General features: G+C 35.7%; 1 protein-coding gene across 1 annotated transcript; it reads left to right on the top strand.

The window, feature by feature from the left end:
* Positions 1 to 70: 70 nt before the first annotated feature.
* Positions 71 to 24797, top strand: spag17 (sperm associated antigen 17). Its single transcript, XM_065248017.2, has 40 exons — positions 71 to 217; positions 550 to 690; positions 814 to 873; positions 998 to 1129; positions 1201 to 1348; positions 1538 to 1729; positions 1821 to 1993; positions 2526 to 2687; positions 5010 to 5046; positions 5190 to 5308; positions 5389 to 5511; positions 5591 to 5701; positions 5791 to 5935; positions 6010 to 6177; positions 6270 to 6307; positions 6395 to 6493; positions 6588 to 6742; positions 6947 to 7083; positions 8385 to 8434; positions 8961 to 9194; positions 9327 to 9441; positions 9544 to 9660; positions 9786 to 9958; positions 10111 to 10231; positions 12141 to 12289; positions 12414 to 12552; positions 14165 to 14361; positions 14449 to 14581; positions 14664 to 14791; positions 14869 to 15033; positions 15183 to 15289; positions 16956 to 17086; positions 17187 to 17317; positions 17735 to 17923; positions 18152 to 18265; positions 18420 to 18474; positions 21469 to 21559; positions 21801 to 21854; positions 21932 to 22040; positions 24670 to 24797. Exons 1-40 carry the CDS (start codon positions 110 to 112, stop codon positions 24781 to 24783), a joined length of 5064 nt encoding a protein of 1687 aa, XP_065104089.1. The 5' UTR covers positions 71 to 109; the 3' UTR covers positions 24784 to 24797.
* The last annotated feature ends 207 nt before the right edge of the window (positions 24798 to 25004 follow it).

Below are 25004 nucleotides of genomic sequence, written 5' to 3'. Positions count from 1 at the left end.
AGAAACTTGGGTCAGACAGGAAAACTTTGGCTAACACAGTTCGCTACAAAAATAATAGTAAATATATCTTAATTTGTACGTGTGTCATTCGTGAATGTAATAACGTGAAATGCCCCCCAAACGTAATAAAAGTATTACTCCATCTGGAGTTAATCCTGCCAGAGCAGCTTCTGGGAAAGCTTGGGACTCAGCTCTGTCTGCTGCTGTGTTTGAGGAGGTAATATATCAACTTAAAGTACATTTTGAAGACAAACTTTAATATGGGTATGAGAAAGCCTAGTCTGAAAGTTTAAACTAGTTTAAAAAGTAGTTTTGAAAGCTTGAGGTTGAATGGATAGACAGACACAGGTGAGTAGACAGACAGGTGAGTAGAGACAGACATTATTTCTGTTTTTAAGTTTAAGTGATGTAAAAATGTTTAATACATTAATACTTTTTTATTGATTGTTGTTTCTTTATTATTTTAGTCCTATGTCTCCCTATCCAATCATGTATATGATATTTAAACAAATTTCACTTTTATGTGATTTGAATGGTGTGTGATTTCAGAATGACTGGATGGTCAGTGTGTCCTTGGTGCAGGCAGAGAGTGCAGAGGATGAAGAGCTCATTAATTCCCTGCTACAGGCCGTTCAAAGACCCCTGCGTAAGCTATTCAGTGCGCTGTCCTGGGAAAACACTCTGGAAAAGGTCTTATATTAGATTTTGTATAATAATAATCCATATCATAAATCGACAGATAATACAATATTGTGTATTATGCAATATTACAGTGTAATAATGTTAAATAAAAATAAAATTTCTGTGTCACAGATCAATGAAATAGGAAACCCAAAGTCCAGAAAGACTAAAGATGTTCCCATGTTTTTTGAGGTGGGCATTGTTATTCATTATACAGAGTACAGTCACAAACCTCTTTGAGTCGTGTGTATACTTAAAAAAAAACGACAAATGTGATTTTTTTTGTTGCTTTCCATGCAATTACGTCCTTCTGTAGGTGACTGAAGTTGCAAAGTCACTTGTGGATTCTGGAGAACAAATTACTGTGGATCTGATGGCAAAACTGATAAAATTCCAGCTTCTGACCATCAAAAACTATGACATTGAAAGGAGAACCGCTGAAAAGAAGGTAAAAGATTTTTGCCACTTATGTTATGGTTATATGTAATTGAATATACATACATTTGTGTATCCTCTAAGGCTGTAGAGGAGAAAGCAGTAGTTAATTCTGCCAGTAAGGATCAGGGAGGTAAAGCAAAAGGGAAAACAGCTGCTGAGCTTTCTCTTCCAACCAAGAACACCAAACTCAAACGCAGAGGGGAAGAGGAACACACTACCGAATACATAGGTGAGGCCTGACTGAAGCGTACACAGATATTAGACAAACTATGCATAGACATGAAATGAACTTGATAATGTGCAGGATTCATCTGTTCAAAATGTATGTTTTACACAGCGATGCCATAGAAGAAACATCTCAAAGGTTCTTAAAGAACAATTTCTTTCATATGTTTTAATTTCTTTGATCTTTGTGCAGATGATGAGCCAGATGATGGCCCGCAACATTACATCCTGATGATGGGGTTCAACCAGCCACATCTAATCTCTGCATTGAACTCTTTGGGTATCTATGTGTCCAATGTTATTAAACTAAGCTTTGAAAGAGAAGACCAATCAGAGGCTCCCAAAGAAACATTATCAGACAATCCCTATTCAAAAGAAGATCAGGGTAAGTTAATAGTTTTATTGATATAATACTTTTGAAATTAAATTTAAAAATCATGTTTGTAAGCATATAAAATTCATTGTGTCCTGTTCAGAAGTTGGGTCTTTGAAGCGAAGGAGGCAGCAAGAGTTGGATGTGTTTTGGAAGCAGTTGGATCAGGTGTTGAACAGTGGGAATGTAGGATCAAGACTCAGTGATGTGGCCAGATTGAGCTACAGTGTAAAAATGCATCTGCTGCCCCAGGACAAAGGCAACGTTGAAGCCATGGTGAATAGAAAATAAGTCTATTTACTTGTACTGCAAACAGTAACATTCTGTACATTTTTAAATTTGTGGTTTTAATTTTGTTATGATTTATCATAAACGATTGTGCATATGTGACCCTCGAACACAGAACCAGTCATGGGTAGCACGGGTATATTTGTAGCAACAGCCGACAATACATTGGGGGTCAAAGAATTATTGTTTTTTTATGCCAAAAATAGGATATTAGGTTAAGATAAAAATATTTTGTTAATTTCTAATGTAAATATATCAAAAATGTATTTAGCATTAGTAATATGTGTTGCTAAGAACTTAATTTGGACAACTTCTCGCGCCCACTATTAGGCTTATAAACTATAGTTTTTGACAAATATTATTTATTTAATATTGATACATTTCACCATCTGTGTTCCTGTAGCTCAGTTGGCAAAGTTTATCGGTTCATATCACACATACTGATAAAATGTACTGAACACACTGTAGGTCACTTTGCATTAAAGTGTCCACATACAATATATCAAATATTGTCTTTTAGATGGCTTTCGGGGCTGATGTATTTGAGGGTGTAGCATGTTTGGTGTATGACAGTCTGGACTGGAGAAGACAGTACAGTCATTATCTCAGCTCCATTAGAATGATGCAGGTACCAGTGGCCATCAGACCCAATCAGCAGTCCAGACCGCAGAGCTCATCTGAGGTACAGTACAATCAGTGTTCGAATTTGCAGGGGGGGTTGTCAAGGACCTCCTATAAGCATTGATGGACCCCCTTTGAAGCGCAAAAATATAAATTAGGGGGTCCCCCTGATTTTTATTAAAAGAAAGCGATACTGTCCATTATTTGTCCCAGTTTCACAATAAACTAATTCAAAAGATTTCTGTCTGAAATAAATGTAAACTTTTAAGTACGCTGTTTTCTGTAGGAATTGACAGATTCACTGCAAAAAAATACTTACTTAGTATTTTTGTCTTGTTTGTAGTAAAAATATCTAAAAATTCTTATCTAAAAATTCTGAAAAATATATAAAATTTAAGCAAATTTGTGCTTAAAACAAGCAAAAAAAAATCTGCCAATGGAAAAAATTATTGAATAAAGTGTTTATGAAATAAAGTAAACTTATTTCAAGAAAAAATTTCTTATTCCATTGGCACATTTTTTTGCTTGTTTTAGCACAAATTTGCTTACATTTTGTTTGTTTTTTTCTAAAAACTAGACGTATTTTCTTGTTTCTGCAAAATGACCTAGAAAAATAAATCTTCATTAAAGAATTTTTAGATATTTTTACTGAAAACAAGACAAAAATACTAAGGGCTCTATCTTACACCCGGCGCAATGCAGCGTAAGTGTCTTTTGCTAGTTTCCACCCTGCGCAATTATCATTTTCACGTTTAGCGCCACGTTGTTTAAATAGCAAATGCATTTGCGCCCCCTTTTGCAACCATGGGCGTTCTGGTCTGAAAACGAGGTGTGTTCAGGCGCATTGTTGGCGCGTTGCTATTTTGAGGCAACTAAAATAGACTACGCCATCGACCAACAAAAACCTGGTCTAAAGTCTATAGTCAATGGCGCAATTGTGTTTTTTGTTATTTAAAGAGCGCATAAGTAATATGCGCCTATAAACGGGACGAATACGCGGGTTTGCTTAACACATACATGAATGCGCAGCAGCACAAAAACGCTTTTAAATATGAAAGATTAAAGGATTGAATGTAAAAGATTATTATTGAGTCTCTTGGACATAAATGAGGACTAATTTTGAGACGTTAGAAGGCGCAAAGAGCTGCTTCACCTGCAGCCTGGTAAGTAAATAAATGCTTTGCTTTGAACAAATGCATCTGTTTTTAAATGTTTTTTTAATGCTACCTCACGGATTTATTGTATATGATGACTCTGTACCTGTGGATATGGTGAGATGAGAAACATTTTTAAGTAATGCTTAAAATAACTCTTTGCTAAAAATAAAAACGCTGTCCAAAGTGCTGAAACGTGCAGAGAGCCGTTTGTAAATTCTTTATCTCCTGTTCGTTACAAATATAGTACAAACCTTACATACTTTTAAATTATTTTTTGACATTTAAAGCAATTACAAGCCTGCTTTTTTACTTCCATGACTAAAAGAAAACGGGTTTTAAAGGTTTTAATAAAAAAATAAAAATTTCAATACAAGTGAAAAACAACACAATTATTTAACATTAATCTTAAACTGGGGATCTTCTTCCTCCGCTTAGTTTTTCAGTTTACAAAGTCCGTCATCTAAATAGGGATTAGACATAGCGCCAGCGCAACTTGCTTTTAAAGGGGATGAGAGCTGAGTCTCTCATTGGTTTACTGCACGTTACGCCCAAAATACTCCCATTACACCCTTTTCGACCCTGCGCTCGGCGCACAAACCATTTTTCCCGTCGTTAAATTAGCAAAAGTGGATTCGGACACGCCCATTTAGACGTTGCTCTGTGCGCTTTAGACAATGCGCTTAGATCGTTAAAATAGGGCCCTATGATTTATGATTGGGTTAGGGGCTTTTGAAACATTCTTCTTAAACTATTATTTCACACTAATTTCACTGCAAAAAATGATTTTCAAGAAAAAAATTCTTAGTATTTTTGTCTTGTTTTCAGTGAAAATATCTAAAGATTCTTGATGAGCAAAATTACCCAAGAAAATTTGTTTAGTTTTTAGACCAAAAATATCAAATTTAAGTGATTTTGTGCATAAAACAAGCAAAAAAATTGCCGATGGGGTGAGCAAAAAATCTTGAACATTTTCTTGAACACTAAACTCAAGAAAATTACAAGATTTTTTTTTTTTGCAGTGTTGGAGGGGTAAAAATGGTAAGAGTTTGAGTTAAGGGTAATTTAGCTTAGCCAGGGGACCCCCCATAATCTTTGACATAATTCGAACACTGAGTACAACAGTGATTCTGTTAAAATATGTCACAAAAAGGTGAAGACTACCTCAACAGATAATTTCATACATTTCAGAGTTTTAATGGGCTGCTGTTTTTTGTTTCTTGTTTTAGGTTTTACAAACTCCAAGGAAGAAAGACGAAGTCAATGGTAAAAAATATGTTAGACTGTTTTTGATCTTATGTATTTCCGAAAATATTCAAGTGATTTTGTAATTCATGTGCTATTTATATTCTGTTGTTTAGCATAAGAGCATAAATCAATTTATGAATTAAATTTGGTTTGGTTAACAGAGCCAGAATCTTCTGCTTTGAGCACAGAGGTTGATATGCGATGTTACAATGACTTACTGGACAAAATTCCTGCTGAAATCACATCCGTTCCACTTATCCTGGACTGCATGCTGGAGCAGGTGTGTGATCAGTGCACTTTGCATGATTTTAGTTTATCTTTTAAAGTGGTTAACCTAAATTTAAATTGCATACTGTGCAGGTGGTGGCCTCAGAACGGGAAGTGATGTCAGGATCAGTCGATTCAGAGCAGCCCGATCAAGATCAAATCAGTTACATGGTCTCATCTGTGCTGCGCCTGCCAATTCCTGAAGAAGACAGGAAGGTAAAGTTGTTTTATCAGACCAATGTTAAAACAAAAGCAGCAATTACTAGGCTTTTACATCTTGTGTGTGTAATGACAGAAACTGATGGAGGATTTTGGAATCCAGGACACACCAACGAATGCGGATCACAAACAACCCCTCCTAATAAATCATCATGATGAAAGGGCAAAAAGACTCCACCAGTTATCTGTGAGCATTTGAATATACATACATGTATGAGCGAGTTTGAAGAATTGTATGCATATTAGTTAATGTAACCCACTGTGTTTATGTTGTAGGTCCGGGATGGGTTTGATGTCATCAAAATTGAAGCAGACATCATGAATAAAAGCTATGTGTGGACCAGCCTGATGTCTAGATTCCCTGCGAGTTCCTCTGATAGGCTGAGCAGATCTCAAGAGCTGCGGCACTTCTGCACTGATGGTGAGGAGGATACAAGTTGGGACCCAGTACTGCCTATAGCAATGTGTGTTTACATGGTCTGTGTGCATCTCCAGAGTCTATGAGCTGGTCTGAACTACAGAGGCTTCTTCAGCTGTTTGTGTTCGAGAGTGTGAACTTGACTACAATAGATGAGAACGGCTGTATTAAAGGATCAGACCCTCCAAGTCTCACACCATGGGACAACCCTGTTGAATTTGCCAAACAGTTGTATTGGAACAACAGTATGAAAAGCATAAATGCATACTATTTTACTTACATATAATACAAATAGGTCTAGGTCTAGTTATACAAAACTAATATTCTTATGTTACAGGATCAGCAGAAGGTTCTGCTGGGATTGAGGAGCAAAAGGTAGGATTAAATGTGTGCTCCTGTTTGTTGTAAAAAAAAATATGGAAATGAAATGGTTTTGACATACTAAAAACTGTAAACATGCAGGGTAATGAATTGACCATGACAGATCTCCAAAAGACGTTCATTCGACGATTAGAAGACTGGAATTTTGTGGAGAACCACAGTGCATCTGTTTTCCCTCAGGTACCACACCCTTAGACATGCAGATCATTCTTGTTTTTATTATTTTGGAATGCTGTGTTTTGAAAATCCTACCAGAATCTCTCCACATATTTAGGTCCTCCAGTGTGCGTCTGAAACTTATAGATTTGTGGACAAATTTTACTGCAGCAGAGACAACGCTATTTATGTCATCTGCCATAATCTCATGAGCCCACAGAGGACTTGCAAAGAAATTTGGAATGCATCACTTCACACAAATGTGGGGTTCAGGTACAAATGATTAATTGAACACAATATATTTAATTTTAAGGAATAGTTCAACCAAAAATAAATCTTAATCTGCTTTAAAATTAGACAAAAAAAGATTCCTAATGTATATCATGTTTCTAAATCATGATTTTTGCTTAGTGTAATTTAAGAAAATTATTATGACCAGGCATAAAATTAATATTCATAACACTCATCTTCTTGTAGGAACTACTTGGAGTATGTGTCTGACTTCATTCGTGAATGGACTAAACAAGAGGATGAAAAATGGCAGATGGAACAGGAAAGGAAAGAGGAAGACAGAACTTTTATACAAACTCCTTCAGAGGCCGATAGGAAGAGAGGTGTCTGATATGTCACTCCCTTAACATGAGCATGTTTATAGCAATGTTTTTAGTGTGCAAAGTTTGTGAATTTTGGAAATAATCTAAGTTGGAATTTAAGGAATTAAAGGAAATTATTTGTAAATTTTGGGTAATTTATGCAAACTATATATTACATACAAACATTACAGTAGCTTCCTCGACATCTCACTCATCTTTATCCATGTGCCAAAATTCCCATATATTTCTGTGTCATTTGCATGGAAAGTTTCCAAAATGTAAAAAATATTCCAAGTTGGAATTTAAGGAATTAAAGGAAATTATTTTTACATTTTGGGTAATTTATACAAACTATATCACATACAAACATTAGCTGTCTTGACATCTCACTCATCTTTATCGGTGTGCCAAAATTCCCATATATTTCTGTGTAATTTCCATGGAAAGTTTCCAAAATTAAGAAATATTCCAAGTTGGAAATTTAAGGAATTAAAGGAAATGATTTGTAAATTTTGGGTAATTTATACAAACTATATAACATACAAACATTAGCTTCCTCAACATCTAACTCATCTTCATCTGTGTGCCAAAATTCCAATATATTTCTTTGTCATTTTCATGAAAAGTTTCCAAAATTTGGAAATATTCCAAGTTGGAAACTTAAGGAATTATAGAAAATTATTTGTACATTTTGGATAATTTATAAAAACTATATCACATACAAACATTAGCTTCCTCGACATCTCACTCATCTTTACTGTATATGTGTCAAAATTCCCATATATTTCTGTTTCATTTCCATGGAAAGTTTCCAAAATTTTGAAAATTCCAAGGTGGACGACAATTAAGGAATTAAAGGAAATGATTTATACATTTTGGGTAATTTATACAAACTATATCACATACAAACATTAGATTCCTCAACATCTCACTCATCTTTATCCATGTGCCAAAATTCCCATATATTTCTGTGTCATTTGAATGGAAAGTTTCCAAAGTGTAAAAAATATTCCAAGTTGGAACTTAAGAAATTAAAGGAAATTATTTGTAAATTTGGGGTTATTTATAAAACTATATCACATACAAACATTAGCTTTCAAAACATCTGACTCACCTTCATCCGTGTGCCAAAATTCCCATATACAGTATTTAGGTGTCATTTCCATGGAAAGTTTCAGAAATTCCCAGAATTGTGCAACTCTTATTTTCATTACACCAGAGTAAAATTAGGTATTTGAAACGATATATTAAAACACATCTCAGTTACTGTAAATGGGATAATAGCGTGTTTAAATATTAAAATGAATACTTCTCTCTTTTAGACACACCAATCTCAGACACAGAATTATATATAAGAAAGGATTCTCTCAAAGTGAGTACAAACACATTTCTTTTTATTACTGAAAGATGGATAAAGAATTTAGGAATATCTTAATTCATGTTGTGGTAAATGGTTGAGTATTGTATTTGTGGTGTCTTAATGTCACAATGTTAATCTTTAAATATCGATATTTACCACACAAAACGTTTGAGGTTCAAAATCTGACATGACCTGCAAATAACTTTACAATTTCTGAATGTTGGAGAATTTGAAATAAATAAACTTGTAATTGTAAGATTCAGAAACATGCTTGTGTAGGAACGATGCTGTTCTACGATCAGTTTTACATTTAATAATTTTGCTCTTAGCAGCCTGACTGACCTTTTCTGTTTGTAGACATTTAAAGGGATAGTTCACCCAAAAATGAAAACTTTGTCATCATTTACTCACCTTCATGTTGTCCTAAACCTGTATGAGTTTCTTTCTTTTTTACGATATTTTGATAAATGATGGTTGACATACCCTTTGACTTCATTAGTAGGATAAACATGGTCTTTTTCTTACATATTTCCTGTAGGCATGGAAAATGGAGCAGGATAGAATAAACGAGGAGGAGCAATTAAAAAAGACAAAGGATAAAGGAGGGAAGGCCACACCAAAAGTCAAAGAGGAGATCAAGAAGACCCCGGTTTCCTCAAGGAAGGGCAGAGAGATGATGTCCAAAACACCCAGTTCAGTTAAACTGCCTGAAGACAAGAGCAGAGATGTTATAGAGACACCACAAGAACCAACAGACAAAAAGAGAACAAATGTTTGTCTGAAATTGATGTTACTTTAAATATACAGTAACTTATATCAAAATTAACTAATTTAATGGTGACTTCAAAAGATTGAGTTGCTAACTTTATCATCAAATTGACTACAATGTGTGTATTTTGTGCAGGCATTTACAGGCTACAGTTTAAATGGGAAACTTGTGCAGGTCTATGGGGAAGTTCAGTCTCTCTTTCCCTCTGATGGTGGACAAATAGATGTTGAGAGTTTTCATTTCATACAAGGTTTGAATATCCAAATGAGCTTATCTTAACTCATTCAAAGACTGCATTTATATACACACAGACACACTTTACACTATTAAATAGATTAGTTTTTATCTTCAGGTTTGAGACAGTTGAAAATATGTGTGAAGAAGGATGGCCATCACCTCTACACATACATTACAGAGAGAAAGAAAGAAGCGGATAAACTGAAGGACAATGATATCCAGATTAAACAAGGTATGTGTTGCACAAATGAGATTAGTCTAAAATGATTGGACATTTGTTTCGTCATAAAATGTTCATTGGTGATATTTTATGCATGCTTCTGCACCTATAGATATTGTTTTTTTTGTCCAATCCAGCTGCTATTGGAGTCGAGACAGATTGTAAAACAGAGACACTTGGCTCTTTCTATGCTGTCCTGGCCAATGGCATTCAGCTCTCATGCAGTCATACCAACCCGAGCAAGTCAAAAGCTCAAAGTCTCCGGCCGATAGTGCCTAGCTTCCCTACAGACCAACAGCTATGGGACCAGGTGACTGGACATAAAGTTGTAATTGAAATTGTTAGATGGTACTGTTGCTCACCCGGTACTATTGGATCAAAATAGCATTCGATTAATTTTTGTTCTCTAACTGAGATACAATGTGTATCAATAAAAACCTTTGTGTATCATTGCTTTTTCAGGTAGATTCTTCTGAAGTACAGTGTGAGCATATGGACAGCTTTTCTTCTGCAACGTTCCTCAGTCTGCATGTGTCTGTTCCCAATGGACTCATCCTGCAATTTAATATTGAAGATTTAGCAGGTGAGACTTTTGTATTCAAATATTATTTACGAATAATAACTTAAGTAAATATATGTTTGTCTTGCCATCATATGGGTCCCATCATATTTTGCAATGGATAAAATAATATATATATTTTAAAGGGATAGTTCAGCCAAAAAATATATTAAAACCATGATTTACTCACACCCAAGCTGTCCGAGTTGCATATGTCCATCGTTTTCAGACAAACACTTTTTCGGATATTTTAGAAAATGTTTTAGATCTTTCAGTTGATTAAATGTGAAGTTACGGGGTCCACGACCTTCAAGTCCAAAAAAAGTGCGTCCATCCTTCGCAAAATAAATCCAAACGGCTCCAGGATGATAAATAAAGGTCTTCTGAGGGTAATCCGCGCGGTGTTGTTGTAGAAATATCCATATTTAAAACTTTATTAACGTAAATAACTACCTTCCGGTAGCGCCGCCATCTTAGACTCCTCTGTATTCAGGAGAGAGTATTAGCGTAGTGTACGCACTTTTCTTAGTGACGTATGACAAATTTGGGGGGCGGGGGTACAGAGCAGCAGCAGAGTAGCCTCCGTAGGTTGCGTAAGGCTGAATGCGGACGTGACTAAGATGGCGGCGCTACGGGAAGGTAGTTATTTACGTTAATAAAGTTTTAAATATGGATATTTCTACAACAACACCGCGCGGATTACCCTCAAAAGACCTTTGTTTATCATCCTGGAGCCGTTTGGATTTATTTTTTTAAGGATGTCGTGGACCCCGTAACATTACATTAAATTAACTGAAAGATCTAAAACATTTTCTAAAATATCCAAAAATGTGTTTGTCTGAAAAACGATGGACATATGCAACTCGGACAGCTTGGGGTTTTGTAAATCATGACTTTAATATCATTTTTGGCCGAACTATCCCTTTCAATAAAATCTTTGTTTTGGCAATATACAAGTGCTGGTCATATAATTAGAATATCATCAAAAAGTTGGTTTATTTCACTAAAATTCAAAAAGTGAAAATTGTATATTATATTCATTCATTACTCACAGACTGATATATTTCAAATGTTTATTTCTTAAAATTTTGATGATTATAACTCACAGCTAAGGAAAATCCCAAATTCAGTATCTCAGAAAATTAGAATATTGTGAAAAGGTTTAATATTGAAAACATCTGGTGCCAAACTCTAATCAGCTAATTAACTCAAAACACCTGCAAAGGCCTTTAAATGGTCTCTCAGTCTAGTTCTGTAGGCTACACAATCATGGGGAAGACTGCTGACTTGACAGTAGTCCAAAAGATGACCATTGACACCTTGCACACGGAGGGCAAGACACAAAAGGTCATTGCAAAAGAGGCTGGCTGTTCACAGAGCTCTGTGTCCAAGCACATTAACAGAGAGGCGAAGGGAAGGAAAAGATGTGGTAGAAAAAAAGTGTACAAGCAATAGAGATAACAGCACCCTGGAGAGGATTGTGAAAAAAAACCCATTCAAAAATGTGGAGGAGATTCAAAAAGTGTGTACTGCAGCTGGAGTCAGTGCTTCAAGAACCACTATGCACAGACGTATGCAAGACATGGGTTTCAGCTGTCCGCATTGCTGAAGTAATTCAGGCAAAAGGAGGCCCAACTAAATATTGAGGGCAGTACATGCTCATACTTTTCATGTTCATACTTTTTAGTTGGCCAAGATTTCTAAAAATCCTTTCTTTGTATTGGTCTTAATTATATGACCAGCACCTGTAGTTGTGATACTGTAGGTTTTTCTGGACTGTCATGAATATATTTTGAAAAACTGATTTTAATAGAAGCAGCATTACGAATTAAACAATAAGCATGTTTTATTTATAGACTATCATTGTGGAATAGTTTATCTATGCCTTTAAGGCTCAGACAGCTGCTGTAAGACCTTATCTGTGTTTTTGCAGATGGTCATTCTAGCAGTCGGTCTCTGCTGATAAAACAGAGATACTATAACAAAGAGTCTGGATCAGACATCAGCATAAACACTGAGGTCTCCAGAGTGATCACAGGCAGAGGAGCGGTCATAAAACACATGAAAGGTGGAGCTACTGAGGTATTTGAATATTCACCTGATTCATATGTTTCAGTTCGTACAACGGTTATCAAGTTGCAAATACTCACATGGGTGCATCAGCACTCAGGTAATACAGAGTAACAAGCAAGCGTTTGTGTTTCAGGTCCTGTTTGCGGACGGTACAGTAAGTAGAAGTCCAGACTCGGACCCAGTGTGTGTAGTGGTTCCTCAGACATCCACAGAGAATGTAGTAGAGTCTATCAAAGAACCAGCAGTGGACACCAGAGGCAAAGACAAAAAAGGTACAATTACCATGAACTAAGGGTATTTATTTATTTATGTTTTAAAACCATGCATGTACCAGAGAGGTTTTTGTTTGGAGTACATGGGTCCAATTCTTTTACATTTGAATTTGAATCTTTGTTTCGGGGACAAAATAATTCTTGAGTCAATCTTTTGAGTGTGCATGATGCAATGCTCATCACAACATGTATTTAGCCCGTCATGTGTGTGGCTCGTCATGTCAAAACTATGTGTTTGGCGTGTCATGTTAACCATGTGTATCATGCTTCTTGTCAAAATAAGTGCCTGCTGCACACGCGTCTAAAGGGTTTATGATAAAAGTGATGCTCACTTTTGCCAGATACTTGCTTAATGTCCTGTGTAATCAGAGTTTAGTGTTAAATTAGTGTATTTTGTGAACATGAGCGTGTCTTTTATCATAAACCCTTTCCTAAACCCACGAAAAACAAGTCATCTACCGCCACTGCTTGGCAAATCTGAGCTCAGTTTGAAAACTTGAATTTGCGCCCCTCGAAAGGGAAGCCACCACTGTTGCCAAATAATATTGCAATCAAAAGTCAATATTAGTTCAAATTTCAACATAACATATTCATTTTGCATCAGGTATACCCAAAATCCAGATTATTTTACCAATACAAATTTGCAGTTCTCCTAAGCAATTTTAGATAGGGATGCTTAACGATTAATCGCGATTAATCGTTAGCAGAATAAAAGTTTTTGTTTACATCATATATGTGTGTGTGAACTGTGTATAATAACTTTGTATAAATAAATGTACACACATGCATGTATATGTTTTAGAAATGTGTATATACATTTGTATATTTATGTATAATTTATATTATATATAAATATAAATACTTAATATATATATATTTTTTTTTCTTAAAATTATACAGGAATGTGTTCATATTTATATATATACATATTTATTAAACACAGTATACACACATATGTGATGTAAACAAAAACTTTTATTCTGCTAACGATTAGTCGCGATTAATTGTTTAGCATCCCTTCCCATTTGGCAAAAAAAAAAAAATTTAAATAATAAAAAATATTTTATTCAAATATTATTCATATATTAAGTTAAATATATGTCACAATCTAGAACAAACGGCCCAAAAAAATATTCGAAATATATATATAAAAAGTACAGATTGTAAATGCATTTATATTGACGTCGCATTGGTAGAAAAACTTTGTTTATGTTACAAACCTGTAAACATGACAGGTTCGAAAAGGTTAAAATTAAGTATATATTCAACTGCAAAAATATACTTTATAACATTTTTACATACTACATACAATTTAATTTTTTTGGCCAGGACAAATATTTTTTTTTTGCCGTATGAGTGGTAAAAATAGAAATGTATTTGTTGCCCCTGAAATATATGTTGATATATAAATGTCGATACTTAATTTATATCATGCCATATGTCATATTAAAACATGTATTTAGCATATATTTAAAACACATTTTTGCCGTTATTATAATACACAACTACTTTTGAAAGGTTTGAAATGGGCCTGAATAAATAATGGGCTTAAAGAAATAAGCACACAAGTAAACAAACCTAAAGCAGACGTGAGTTCTTCTGTAATTTGCAGGGAAGGCTGAATCTGCAGATGACATAAGCTTAACTCAACCTAACTTAGTAGAAAAAGAAAAGCCAACATGCAAGGTTACTGGAGGTTCTTGGACCACTACGACACCCTCCGGCTTCAGAATCGCCTCTGTAGCAGGAAAACAAATCAGCGTGCAGCCACTTTTGGCCTATCATGCTACAGACCCCTTCAATGAGACAGTAAGTCATTACTTATTCATACATAAACAGCATACAGACAAATATAACACCTTTTAAAAAGCTCGTTTGTTGTTAATAAATGTGTAGGTTGTGGTCACACGAGAGGACAAAGTTCTCTCTGTGCTGAGAAAAGATGGTACAGTGATAGTGGATCATGCAGACGGTACGCGCATTACCACCTCACAGCAGCAGAGGGAGCTGCAACAACATCTAAACTCAGGTTAGATACTCTGATACTCACTATCAATACTTTTGAAGCTTTATATTAAACAAAGTAAAGTATCATACCTATTTGACTCCAGGAGATAAGCTGGTCAGAGTGGAGAAAGCTGAATTTGCCACAGTAATAATGGACAGTGAAGGAAAAAGTTGTGATGTTCTCTTTGGAGACGGCACCTCCATCACAGCGACAGCTCTTGGATCATACAAGGTGAATGGATGAGTAGATATGTAAAGCTATAGGAATGAACCTTATCTGTAAAGCCTCCGTGTCTATCTTTAATGTAGGTTTATCCTTGCGGTGGTGGTGTCCTTCACATCCATAAAGATGGTAGGGTGGTGTACACATCTCATCAGTCTGGATCAGACGATGACACACTAGGCCAGTATGTGATGGACCACAGAGCTGATGTCATCTGCCGTACGATAGACACAGATGGGAACCGGTTTGAAGTACTTTCCATGATTTGTTTTTCGAAGACTTTAAACCAGATCATGATTCATAATAACGAGTTCAAACTTTGATAAATAAGTTTTGTTTGAACATTTAATCTTGGAAATATTATTGCAGTGATTTTGTGTGATTTTATTGTTGTGTGCAGGTTAACACAGACTGTCAGGTTGCTGTCACGGCTTGTGGATCAGAACATCAGACATCAAATGAATCAGAAATTCGACAGAAAGCTGCCTTTAAAACACACCCACCCAGGTCAGTCTCTTAAAGGGGACATGTCACAAGAATTTTTGAAGATGTCAAATAAATCTTTGGTGTGCCCAGAATACTCATGTGAAGTTTTAGCTCAAAACACCATTTAGATAATTGATTATAACATGTTAAAATTGACCCTTTGTAGGTGTACGCAAAAATGTGGCGTTTTGGGTGTGTCCTTTAAAATGCAAATGAGCGGATGAAATGCAAACACTGATCACAATGATGGTGGTTTGTTGAATTTAAAACTCAATTGTGCTGTCAATTATTTTTTCTCTTTCTCTTTGCACTAAATGGCAGCGCTGTGGTTGGATAGTGCAGATTAAGGGGCTGTATTATTATAATAAGAGCTCCTTATGACATCACAAGGAGAGACAAATTTCAATGACTTTATTTTTCATGTGCTTGCAGAGAATGGTTTACCAAAACTAAGTTACAGGGTTGTTCTTTTTCACATTTTCTGGGTTGATAGAAGCACCGTGGACCCAATCATAGCACTTAAACATAGAAAAGGTCTGATTTTCATGCCATGGCCCCTTTAATAGAAACCTCAGATTAAGGAAATTGTATTTTCCTAGAAATTATTAACAGGAAAGTAATTTTCAAAGACGAGACTCTGCCTCTTTTCTGCATTTTGAAATTGTTTAAAGGGATAGTAAACCCAAAAATATAAATAATATTTACCCACTCTCATGTTATTACAAACCTGTATAAGGTTTTTTTTATAACACAAAGGAAGATATTTAAAAAAACTGTAATCAAACCAATCAGACACTCTATTGACTTCCATAGTATTTATTTTTCCTACTATGGAAGTCAATGGGGCTTCTGATCGGTTTGGTTACAAACATTCCTCAAAATATCTTACTACATGTTCATCATAACAAAGAAATGTATACAGGTTTGTAACAACATGACAGTAAGTACACTGCAAAAACTGATTTTCAAGAAAAACATTCTTAGTATTTTTGTCTTGTTTACAGTAAAATATCTAAAAATTCTTAAATTAAAATGTTTTTTTTTAAAAAGCAAAACAACCCAAGAAAATAAATCTAGTTTTTAGACCAAAAATTTTAAATTTAAGTGATTTTGTGCATAAAACAAGCATGAATTTAGTGTTTAAGAAAAATGTTCAAGATTTTTTTGCTTACCCCATTGGCAGACTTTTTTGCTTGTTTTATGCAAAAAATAACTTAGATGTGATATTTTTCGTCTTTGTACCTTATAAGCAAAAATATCTGCCAATGGGGTAAAAAAAAATCTTGAACATTTTTCTTAAACACTTAAATTCAAGACAATTTTAAGAAAAATGTGCTTACCCCATTGGCAGATTTTTTTGCTTATTTTATGCTCAAAATCACTTAAATTTTATATTTTTGGTCTAAAAACTAGACTTATTTTCTTGGGTCGTTTTGCTTATCAAGAAAAAGCATCTTAGTTTAAGAATTTTTGGATATGTTTACTGAAAACAAGACTTTTTTTCTTAAAAATAATATTTTGCAGTGTAAAGTTGTCTTTTAAAGCATAGCCAATATTAAACGAAGACATGATCACGTTGGACTATAAAAATTGATCACACCTGATTTATTTGCATAATGTATCTAAGGGAGAAATATTGACTATGAAATATAATAAAAATGCAAAACGTATGCGTTGTGTCTTTGAGGTTGTTTGTGGTACATGAAGATGGATCAGCCTGCGAGCTGCTAAGAGCTCAAGATGTAGAAGATCTCCTGCAGACCGCTTGCAGTGACTCTACCATCGCTGTTCTCACTGATCCTTTAACAGAGTCACATGGTCAGCAGTTGTATAATCATAAAGGCCTTTATCTATCCCCTTTAGTTATGTATTACGTATACTTGATAATGATCTGTCTTCTTAATTTATTTATTTCCAGAATCGTGTTGCATCACTCTTTTGAAGCCCTTTCCTAAAGACAGCTGCTCTCATTGGCTCTTATCCAAGCAAGAGGATGACATCATTCCAACCAATCTTAAATCCAGGAAATGGGACTCATTTACATCCGAGGTAACATATATAATCTATGGGTTATTTATCTACTGTAAAACAGAAACTAATTTACATCTATGCATTTGGCAGTTGATGCATCAAAAGTGACTTTTTAAAGGAAAACACCACCGTTTTTCAATATTTTACTATGTGTTTACCTCAACTTATATGAATTAATACATACCTATCTTAATTCAATGCGTGCACTTAATCTTTGTACAGCGCGTCGTGAATGTGTTAGCATTTAGCCTAGCCCCATTCATTCCTTAGGATCCAAACAGGGATGTGTGTGTTTCTTTAGAGATCAAATCCATGATTTTTACTTTGCTAATGCAATGCTCTGCCAGTTGAGCACAAACTATATGTGTCAGAGTATACTATTAAGTTTACTCTGTATTACTACTAAGTCTTTTTTTGTCCACCTTTGGTGATTAGATAAAGACTCCAGGCCTTCCTTTTGTCACCACGATTGGCTGTGGTCTTGAGATAAAGGATAAACCCATGTGTACTTCAGTCCTAGTCCAGCCAGTTTTGGAGTGTCCTGATGTGCTGCTGGTTCGTCAGGTGATCCAGCATCCGGCCGTCACCGAACCTCTGCGTAGAAGACTGCAGGAGAACATCAAGGTGTTTCTACTTCCTGCTGCACAAAATACTTATAAACAAAAATGATTTTTTTTCTTTAACAGATTAACATTTAAAGAGCTTGGATGCACCCTCTAAGAGCATCTGACTTGTTTTCTTGTAAATTAGCATTTTTTTTATCAGACTCTTATGTTCTTTAGGTTCATTCATTTTACTGTGAGTAATTGAAATGCCATGTTTTCACAAATGTAACTTTTGAATATATAACAGGTATATATTGAGCAGTTGCTACAAAGAGAGTATCAATGCGAGAAGATGCAACTGAAGGACCCATATACTCCAAAAGACAAAGTTCAGCAGAACAGTCTACTGCAGCTTGTACTGGTCAAGATCCACCATCAATCATTATAATACAAAGAATAGACAAAAAAATGTTTTTATAAATGATTTATCATTCAGAGTTCAAAGGGTGATTTACACATTGTTGGTACAAGCTTTGCATAAGCTTATGTAAACTTAAACCCTCGTTTTGTTACAGTCCCTGCCAGACGCTGAAGATCCTACAGTTGCCATGGAGATAAGACCTCCATCAGGTGAGGTCACATCATGCAAATATGAGAAATGTAAATGACGACCAGACTTAAAGCGATACTCCAGCCGTATATCAGACTTACCCCATGATGTATTTACCCTTGAACCATCAGAGATACATACAGTACTGTGCAAAAGTCTTAGGCCACCATGCTACCATTAGATTTGTTGTTTTTGCAATTGCATAGTGATCATATATAAATATAATAAAAGTATAAGGTGAAGTGTCAAGTATTTAGGGTAAACTCCCCTCCCACTTGAGCAAAAGCAGGCAGCTGCAGGATCTCTTAAACTTAAATGAAATTAAATCCTAATTTCTAATTCTAATCGAATGACTTCAGGTCTTCAAAAAAGCTTAAGATGTGTTTAGTGCCAAGAGAGGTCACACTAAATACTGACTGATGCCTGACACATTTGGGGTTATTTTAGTTAATGTCCTTGCTTTTCCATGCTTATAACAGTACAACTTCTGACTTAAAACCTCAAATAAGTGCATCCATCATTCACATAAGTAATCCACATGGCTCAAGGGGTTAATAAAGGTTTTCTGTGGGTAATCAATGCGATGTTTTTTTTTTTTTAAGAAAAATATCCATATTTTAAACTGTATAAACTATAATAACTAGCTTCCGGTAATGATGCCATCTTAGACTCGCGCAATTCACAAGAGTCACTACGCAACGTACCTACTGTATGGCTCGCTACGCTAAAACGCTAGCATAAATCGCGTAAGTCTAATATGGCATCGTTACCAGAAGCTAGTTAATCACATTTTATAAAGTTTAAAAAATATTTTTTTTCTTACAGAATTGCATCAATTACTCACAGAAGACCTTTATTAAAGGAACAGTATGTAGGATTGTGGCCAAAACTGGTATTGCAATCACAAAACGTGTGGCTAAAACTGGTACTGCAATCACACAGCTGGTGGCCAATATACCAAACGACAACATAAACATCAGTTGAGGGCTGCAACTCCACTTTTTAAATGACAATATCCTGGCCGGACCGCTGTTGTGAGTGATAGAAGTATTTGAAATGAAAATGATTTCTTAATGTCTAGTGACATTTCAGGGCCATTTAATGATTAATTGATATAAATTTCTTACATACTGTTCCTTTAACCTTTTTTTTTTTTTAAAGTCAGAAGTTGTTTCCTGATCCCTGTTTTTTACCATTATAAACTTGGAAAAGCAAGGACATTTACTAAAATAACTCTAAAGGCTCTATCATACACCCGCCGCAATGCAGCGCAATGCGCGATGCAAGCATCTTTTGCTAGTTTCAACCCGGCACAATTATAATTTTCACGTTTAGCGCCACGTTGTTTAAATAGCAAATGCATTTGCGCCCATTTTTGCGCCCATGGGCATTCTGATCTAAAAACAAGGTGTGTTCAGGCGCATTGTTGGGGCGTTGCTATTTTGAGGCAACTAAATAGACTACGCCATTGACCAACTAAAACATGCGCCTATAAACGGGACGACAACGCGGGTTTGCTTATCACACACATGGATGCGCAGCAGCACAAAAACACTTTTAAATATGAAAAAGTAAAGCATTCAAATGTAAAAGATTATAATTGAGTCTCTTGGATATAAATGAGGACTAATAATGAGACGTTAGAAGGCGTAAAGAGCTACTTCACCTGCTGCCTGGTAAGTAAATAAATGATTTGCTTTAAAGAAAAACACGGATTTATTGTATATGACGACTCTGTATCTGTGGATATGGTGAGATGAGAAACATTTTTAAGTAATGCTTTAAAGGGGACAGAGAACGAAAAACCATTTTTACCTTGTCTTTGTTGAATAATGGAACTCTACCCACATTCATGAACATACAAAAAGTGCTAGACATGCTAAACATCTCAGTCTCATAGAAATTCCTCTTTTAGAAATGTCAGCCAGAAAACGGCCCAATCTGAAAAACTGATGCTTATGACATCACAGACATCTCACTGCCCCTCCACTTTAAAATAATTGGCTACATTTTTTGAGTGGCAGCAAAGTCAGCCAGTCAGTAATGAGATTGCAAGTTAAGCCAGTAGGGGGAGCCAAATAGGTGCAAAACCACTTGTTTAAAATCCCCCACACTAATAGAGCTATCTGAGAGAGGTTTTTAGGAAGCTTCTAAGGCATTACAGACCCAAACAAAAACTTTTTTGTCTACATGTCACAACACAGAACAAGGATAAATACAAGTGAAAAACAACACAATTACTTAAAATTAATCTTAAACTGGGGATCTTCTTCCTCCGTCTAATTTTTCAGTCTCCAAATTCCGCTTTCTAATAGGGATTAGACATAGCGCCAACGCAACTAGCTTTTAAAGGGAATGAGAGCTGAGACTCTCATTGGTTTATTGCACATTACGCCCAAAATACTTCCATTACTCATTAAAAGAATAGGAACAACCCCTTTCGACCGTGCGCTCGGCGCACAAACCATTTTTCCCGTCTTTAAATTAGCAAAAGTAGATTCGGACATGCTTATTTAGACCGTTCGCTTTAGACCATGTGCTTAGATTGTTAAAATAGGGCCCTAAATGTGTTTGTCTGAAAGATGATGGACATGTGTATCTTGGATATGGATTGCTTGAGGGTGAGTAAGTCATGGGGTAATTTTGATTTTTGGCTGGGGTATCCCTTTATATCTTAACCTAACTAATGGGGAAGAAACATGGTTCTGGTTTGGTATTGACAAAAGAGTATTTTGATGTTATTGATGGTGCATGCAACAAATACATTTAGAAAGCACTGCTCTGTCATATACTCTTAAAAATAATGCTGTTTAAAGGGAAAGTCATCACTCGCCCTCATGTTGGAACAAACCTGTGTTAGTTTCTTTGTTCTGCTCAACATAAAAGAAGATATTTTGATCAGTGTTTCAAAGCTCATTGCTCTTCAACTAATGGTTAATTGAAAACTAAACTGTTATTCATAGTCGTGTGATATGAATAACATTTGTAATAACCTGTTCTCCCACATGTTTCAGCTGATGTGGCGTCTCTCTATACTCAAGCGCTGACAGCGGCCCAACAGCCCGACGAACTACACGAGAAAACAGATGTGAAACATATCGAGTAGTATTGCTAATTTTTTATTCACGTTATAAATCTTTCATCTTTCTGTACACAATCTAAATTAGGTTTTTATATCTTTATTTAATTAACACAATGGGAGATATAAAATATGAATAGCCGATTTAGTGTGACTTTCATAAGACATTTCTGTGGTTTTATTTGCATGTATATATTTATAAACAGACCACAAAGTTCGTGGTGACTAATAGCTTCATAACACATTCTCTCATTTCTGCTTCTATAGTGTCGATAAGCAGAAGCAAAAATCTTTGTGGGAAAACAGGATTAACAGGCACAGGTAAACAGTTAATCCGGTTTAAAGGTTTCAGTTTTCAGACGTGCACGCATATACTTTTGTGTTTATGTAATGATTAGACAAGAACTCCAGGAGGAAAGGAGACACAAGATGGCCCTCAGACTTCAAACGGTTACTCCATACTTTCATCCTGAACTGCAGGAGATGAATTCATTCTTCACACATGAGGCCAGTACAACATTCACCAAATATTTTTTAACAAAACTGAATTAAAATTTTCTGCCCTGGTTCTCAACTGGACCCTGATATTATTTTATTTTACTACTCTTTACTACTCTTAAAGGGAAAAGAGCTACAAAATGTGCTTCCCTATTGCTTCATGATCCCGAAGAGAACCATTTCTGGCTGAATGGTTTCATAAAGAACCTTTAGCATCCGAAGAGCCTTTCTGTTTCGCAAAAGGTATAAAAAAGTTTGAAAGAAACGGTTCTTTTAAGAACATTTGACTAATTCGTTTTTTGAGGATCCAAAATATGGTTCTTCGAATGACCATCGATGTAAAGAATACATTTTGGTTCCCCGAAGAACCATTCAGTCTTAAAAGAACCGTATTATATGTAAATATAGCGTCTGTTTAGTCAATGTAAAGACGCGTTTACGCCATAGACTGTAAAAATATGAACAACGCCCGTTCGCTCTCTTCCATTGGTGAAAAGTGAAACCACCAGTGTCCCGATATGATGCTGACATCTTGGGTCTTGAGTCTGCGCAGTAGCGATTTAAGCACCAGTCCTGCACAGTGAGCAAGAAGAAAACCGCGAAATCAAGACCCCGCCCTCGCTCTCACAGAATGCGCATCACAGCTGTCAATCATGATGTGACACCACCGTTTTATAGCATTAAATAACTAACTAAAAACAAACTTATTTTAAAAACAAACACTTGAATTTACATCAGCTTGATAAAAACTACAGTAAATGACAGAAACCAGCTTCGGAAAAAAGATAATTGAAGTGTAATTAAATTGCTTAGTTGGTCTCAAGTCCCGTTAAATAGAATGGGCGGGGCTTATGACCTATACTAGGACCAGTCACTGGGGGGGGCGATTGAGACGTTTTGGCTTCCCTTTTCAGGGCTTGGCGGCACGCTTGGTTTACACGCGTCTAGAGTAAGCGTGCTGCACAAGTCGCTCAAGTGTTTGGTTTTAGTTAGTTATTTATTGCTATAAAAATGGTGGTGTCACGTCATGATTGACAGCTGTGATATGCGCATTCTGCGAGAGCGAGGGCGGGGCCTTGATTTCATGGCTTTACTTCCTGCTCACTACTGTGCAGGACTGGTCCCGAAATCGGTACTGCGCAGACTGGGGGACATTGGCGGCTTCACCTTTCACCAATGGAAGAGAGCGAACGGGCGTCGTCCATTTTTTTACAGTCTATGGTCTAGAGGTCTCGTGGCGCGAATGAGGCATTTTGACGAGCGAATGATGTGAATTTGCGTCTGACGCCCCGGTCGAAAAATGTGAATTTTGGCGTAAATTTGCACCGCATTAACCAATAAGGAGCCTGCTTGCTGCTGTGGCGGTCACTCCTCACCCCTCCTACAAGTAGCGGATATCGCCTCGGACGTGCGTTAATTTAATTTCAAACGCTTGCTTTTTACGCAGGTCTATTTTTTTAGCTCTAGACGCGCAAATGCATTCACAATGTTTAAGTAGCAAAATAGAGGCGGTAGACGCGAATTTGACTGTCTATTCACGTTTGGTGTGAACGCAGCATTACAAGGATCTCTTGACCAGACAGAAATGCACTATAATATACATAACTATATTATCAGTGGTGTAAAGACCATTGTTGGGGGTAACGCATTACAAGTAACGCGCATTATGTAATAATATTACTTTTCTGAAGTAACGAGTAAAGTATCCCTTTACTTTATAAATGTACACATTAATATTTGAGTTACTTTTTTTAAGTAATGTGAGTTACTTTTCAGTTTAATTAATTAAATTTAAAAATAAAATGTACTGAATTAAACTGAACATATTAACGTAGAATTTGCACCTGAGCAGGAATAGTTTGAGTTAGGAACGGAGATGGCAGGCATTTTTGTGATCATATTTGTGATCATAAAAACACCTGCAAGAGATCAAGCCTCAGCCAAGTAGGAAAAAGTAATGCAAAAGTAACTTAAAAGTAACGTAAGCATTCCTTTCCATGAAAAGTAACTATATAGCGCAATTAGATACTTGTTGGGGAGTAACTTAATATTGTAATGCATTACTTTTAAAAGTAACTTTCCCCAACACTGGTAAAGACCTTACGTAATGAACTGTATTGTTTTTATTACCTTTTTTATCTACATACACCGCGGGTCCCCTTACATGCGCCGCCATGTTTCTACAGTAGCCCTAAATGCATAAACTCTTCTATAGAGCGCGTCTTGTCACTACGTTGTCTCAGACAATGATATGTTTGTCCTGTGGTGGCTACCGTAGCTTCTCTATGCGTTTTTAAAAGTGAGAGGTTGGTTGCAATTCGCAATCTCATCGTAAGATGGTGCTAAAAATCTATACACTGGACCTTTAAAGAAACCTTACAGACTAAAATGGTTCTTCTATGGTATCATGTATAGCACTTTTATGTTTAAACGTATAGGGCACCTAAAAACATTTTTTTTAAATTAACAAATTTATTTTTGAAATCAAGCTAAAATTAGCTATTTATTTAAAATATTAAGCTAATTTTATCATCAACAGCATTGACCTGACAATGTGTTTTGTGTGTTTCTAAATAAAAATATTCTCCTATACATCAAAATTATATTTAGTTGTGTCAATGTTCTTGTTTCCTTTTAGGATCTGGACTTAAATTTTCTCTCCCATCAACTACCACCATTTCCTCAAGGAAGAAAATCCAGAGCGCCGGGTTTTTTCCTGGACTCTTCATCTGACAGTAGTAGTTCACTTTAGGAGCTACATATAAAAAAATTTAATTTTGAAAAATAACAGCTACAGTTAATAGATAATATCATAGATGTACTATCTCTCCATCACCAAAAAAGTGATACACCAACCGTCTGATGATCAGATAACGCTGTTAAGCGTCAAAAGTATCAAATGAGGAAATCCCCTGTATGAATGCCGTATGCAAAGACAGCTTCAGTTCTTCACTTGAAGAACATGAACACTTC

Source organism: Paramisgurnus dabryanus, chromosome 11 (assembly GCF_030506205.2).
Source record: "Paramisgurnus dabryanus chromosome 11, PD_genome_1.1, whole genome shotgun sequence".
NCBI classification, from domain to species: Eukaryota; Metazoa; Chordata; class Actinopteri; order Cypriniformes; family Cobitidae; genus Paramisgurnus; species Paramisgurnus dabryanus.
This window is presented reverse-complemented; position numbering and strand designations above follow the sequence as displayed.

Bases quoted from the DNA above. Each gene is read 5' to 3' on its own strand.
- spag17 (XM_065248017.2), top strand. From the start codon at position 110: ATGCCCCCCAAACGTAATAAAAGTATTACTCCATCTGGAGTTAATCCT. The intron at 2,688-5,009 runs GTACAGTACAAT...TTCTTGTTTTAG, and splicing joins GACCGCAGAGCTCATCTGAG to GTTTTACAAACTCCAAGGAA. The intron at 8,435-8,960 runs GTGAGTACAAAC...TATTTCCTGTAG, and splicing joins TAAGAAAGGATTCTCTCAAA to GCATGGAAAATGGAGCAGGA.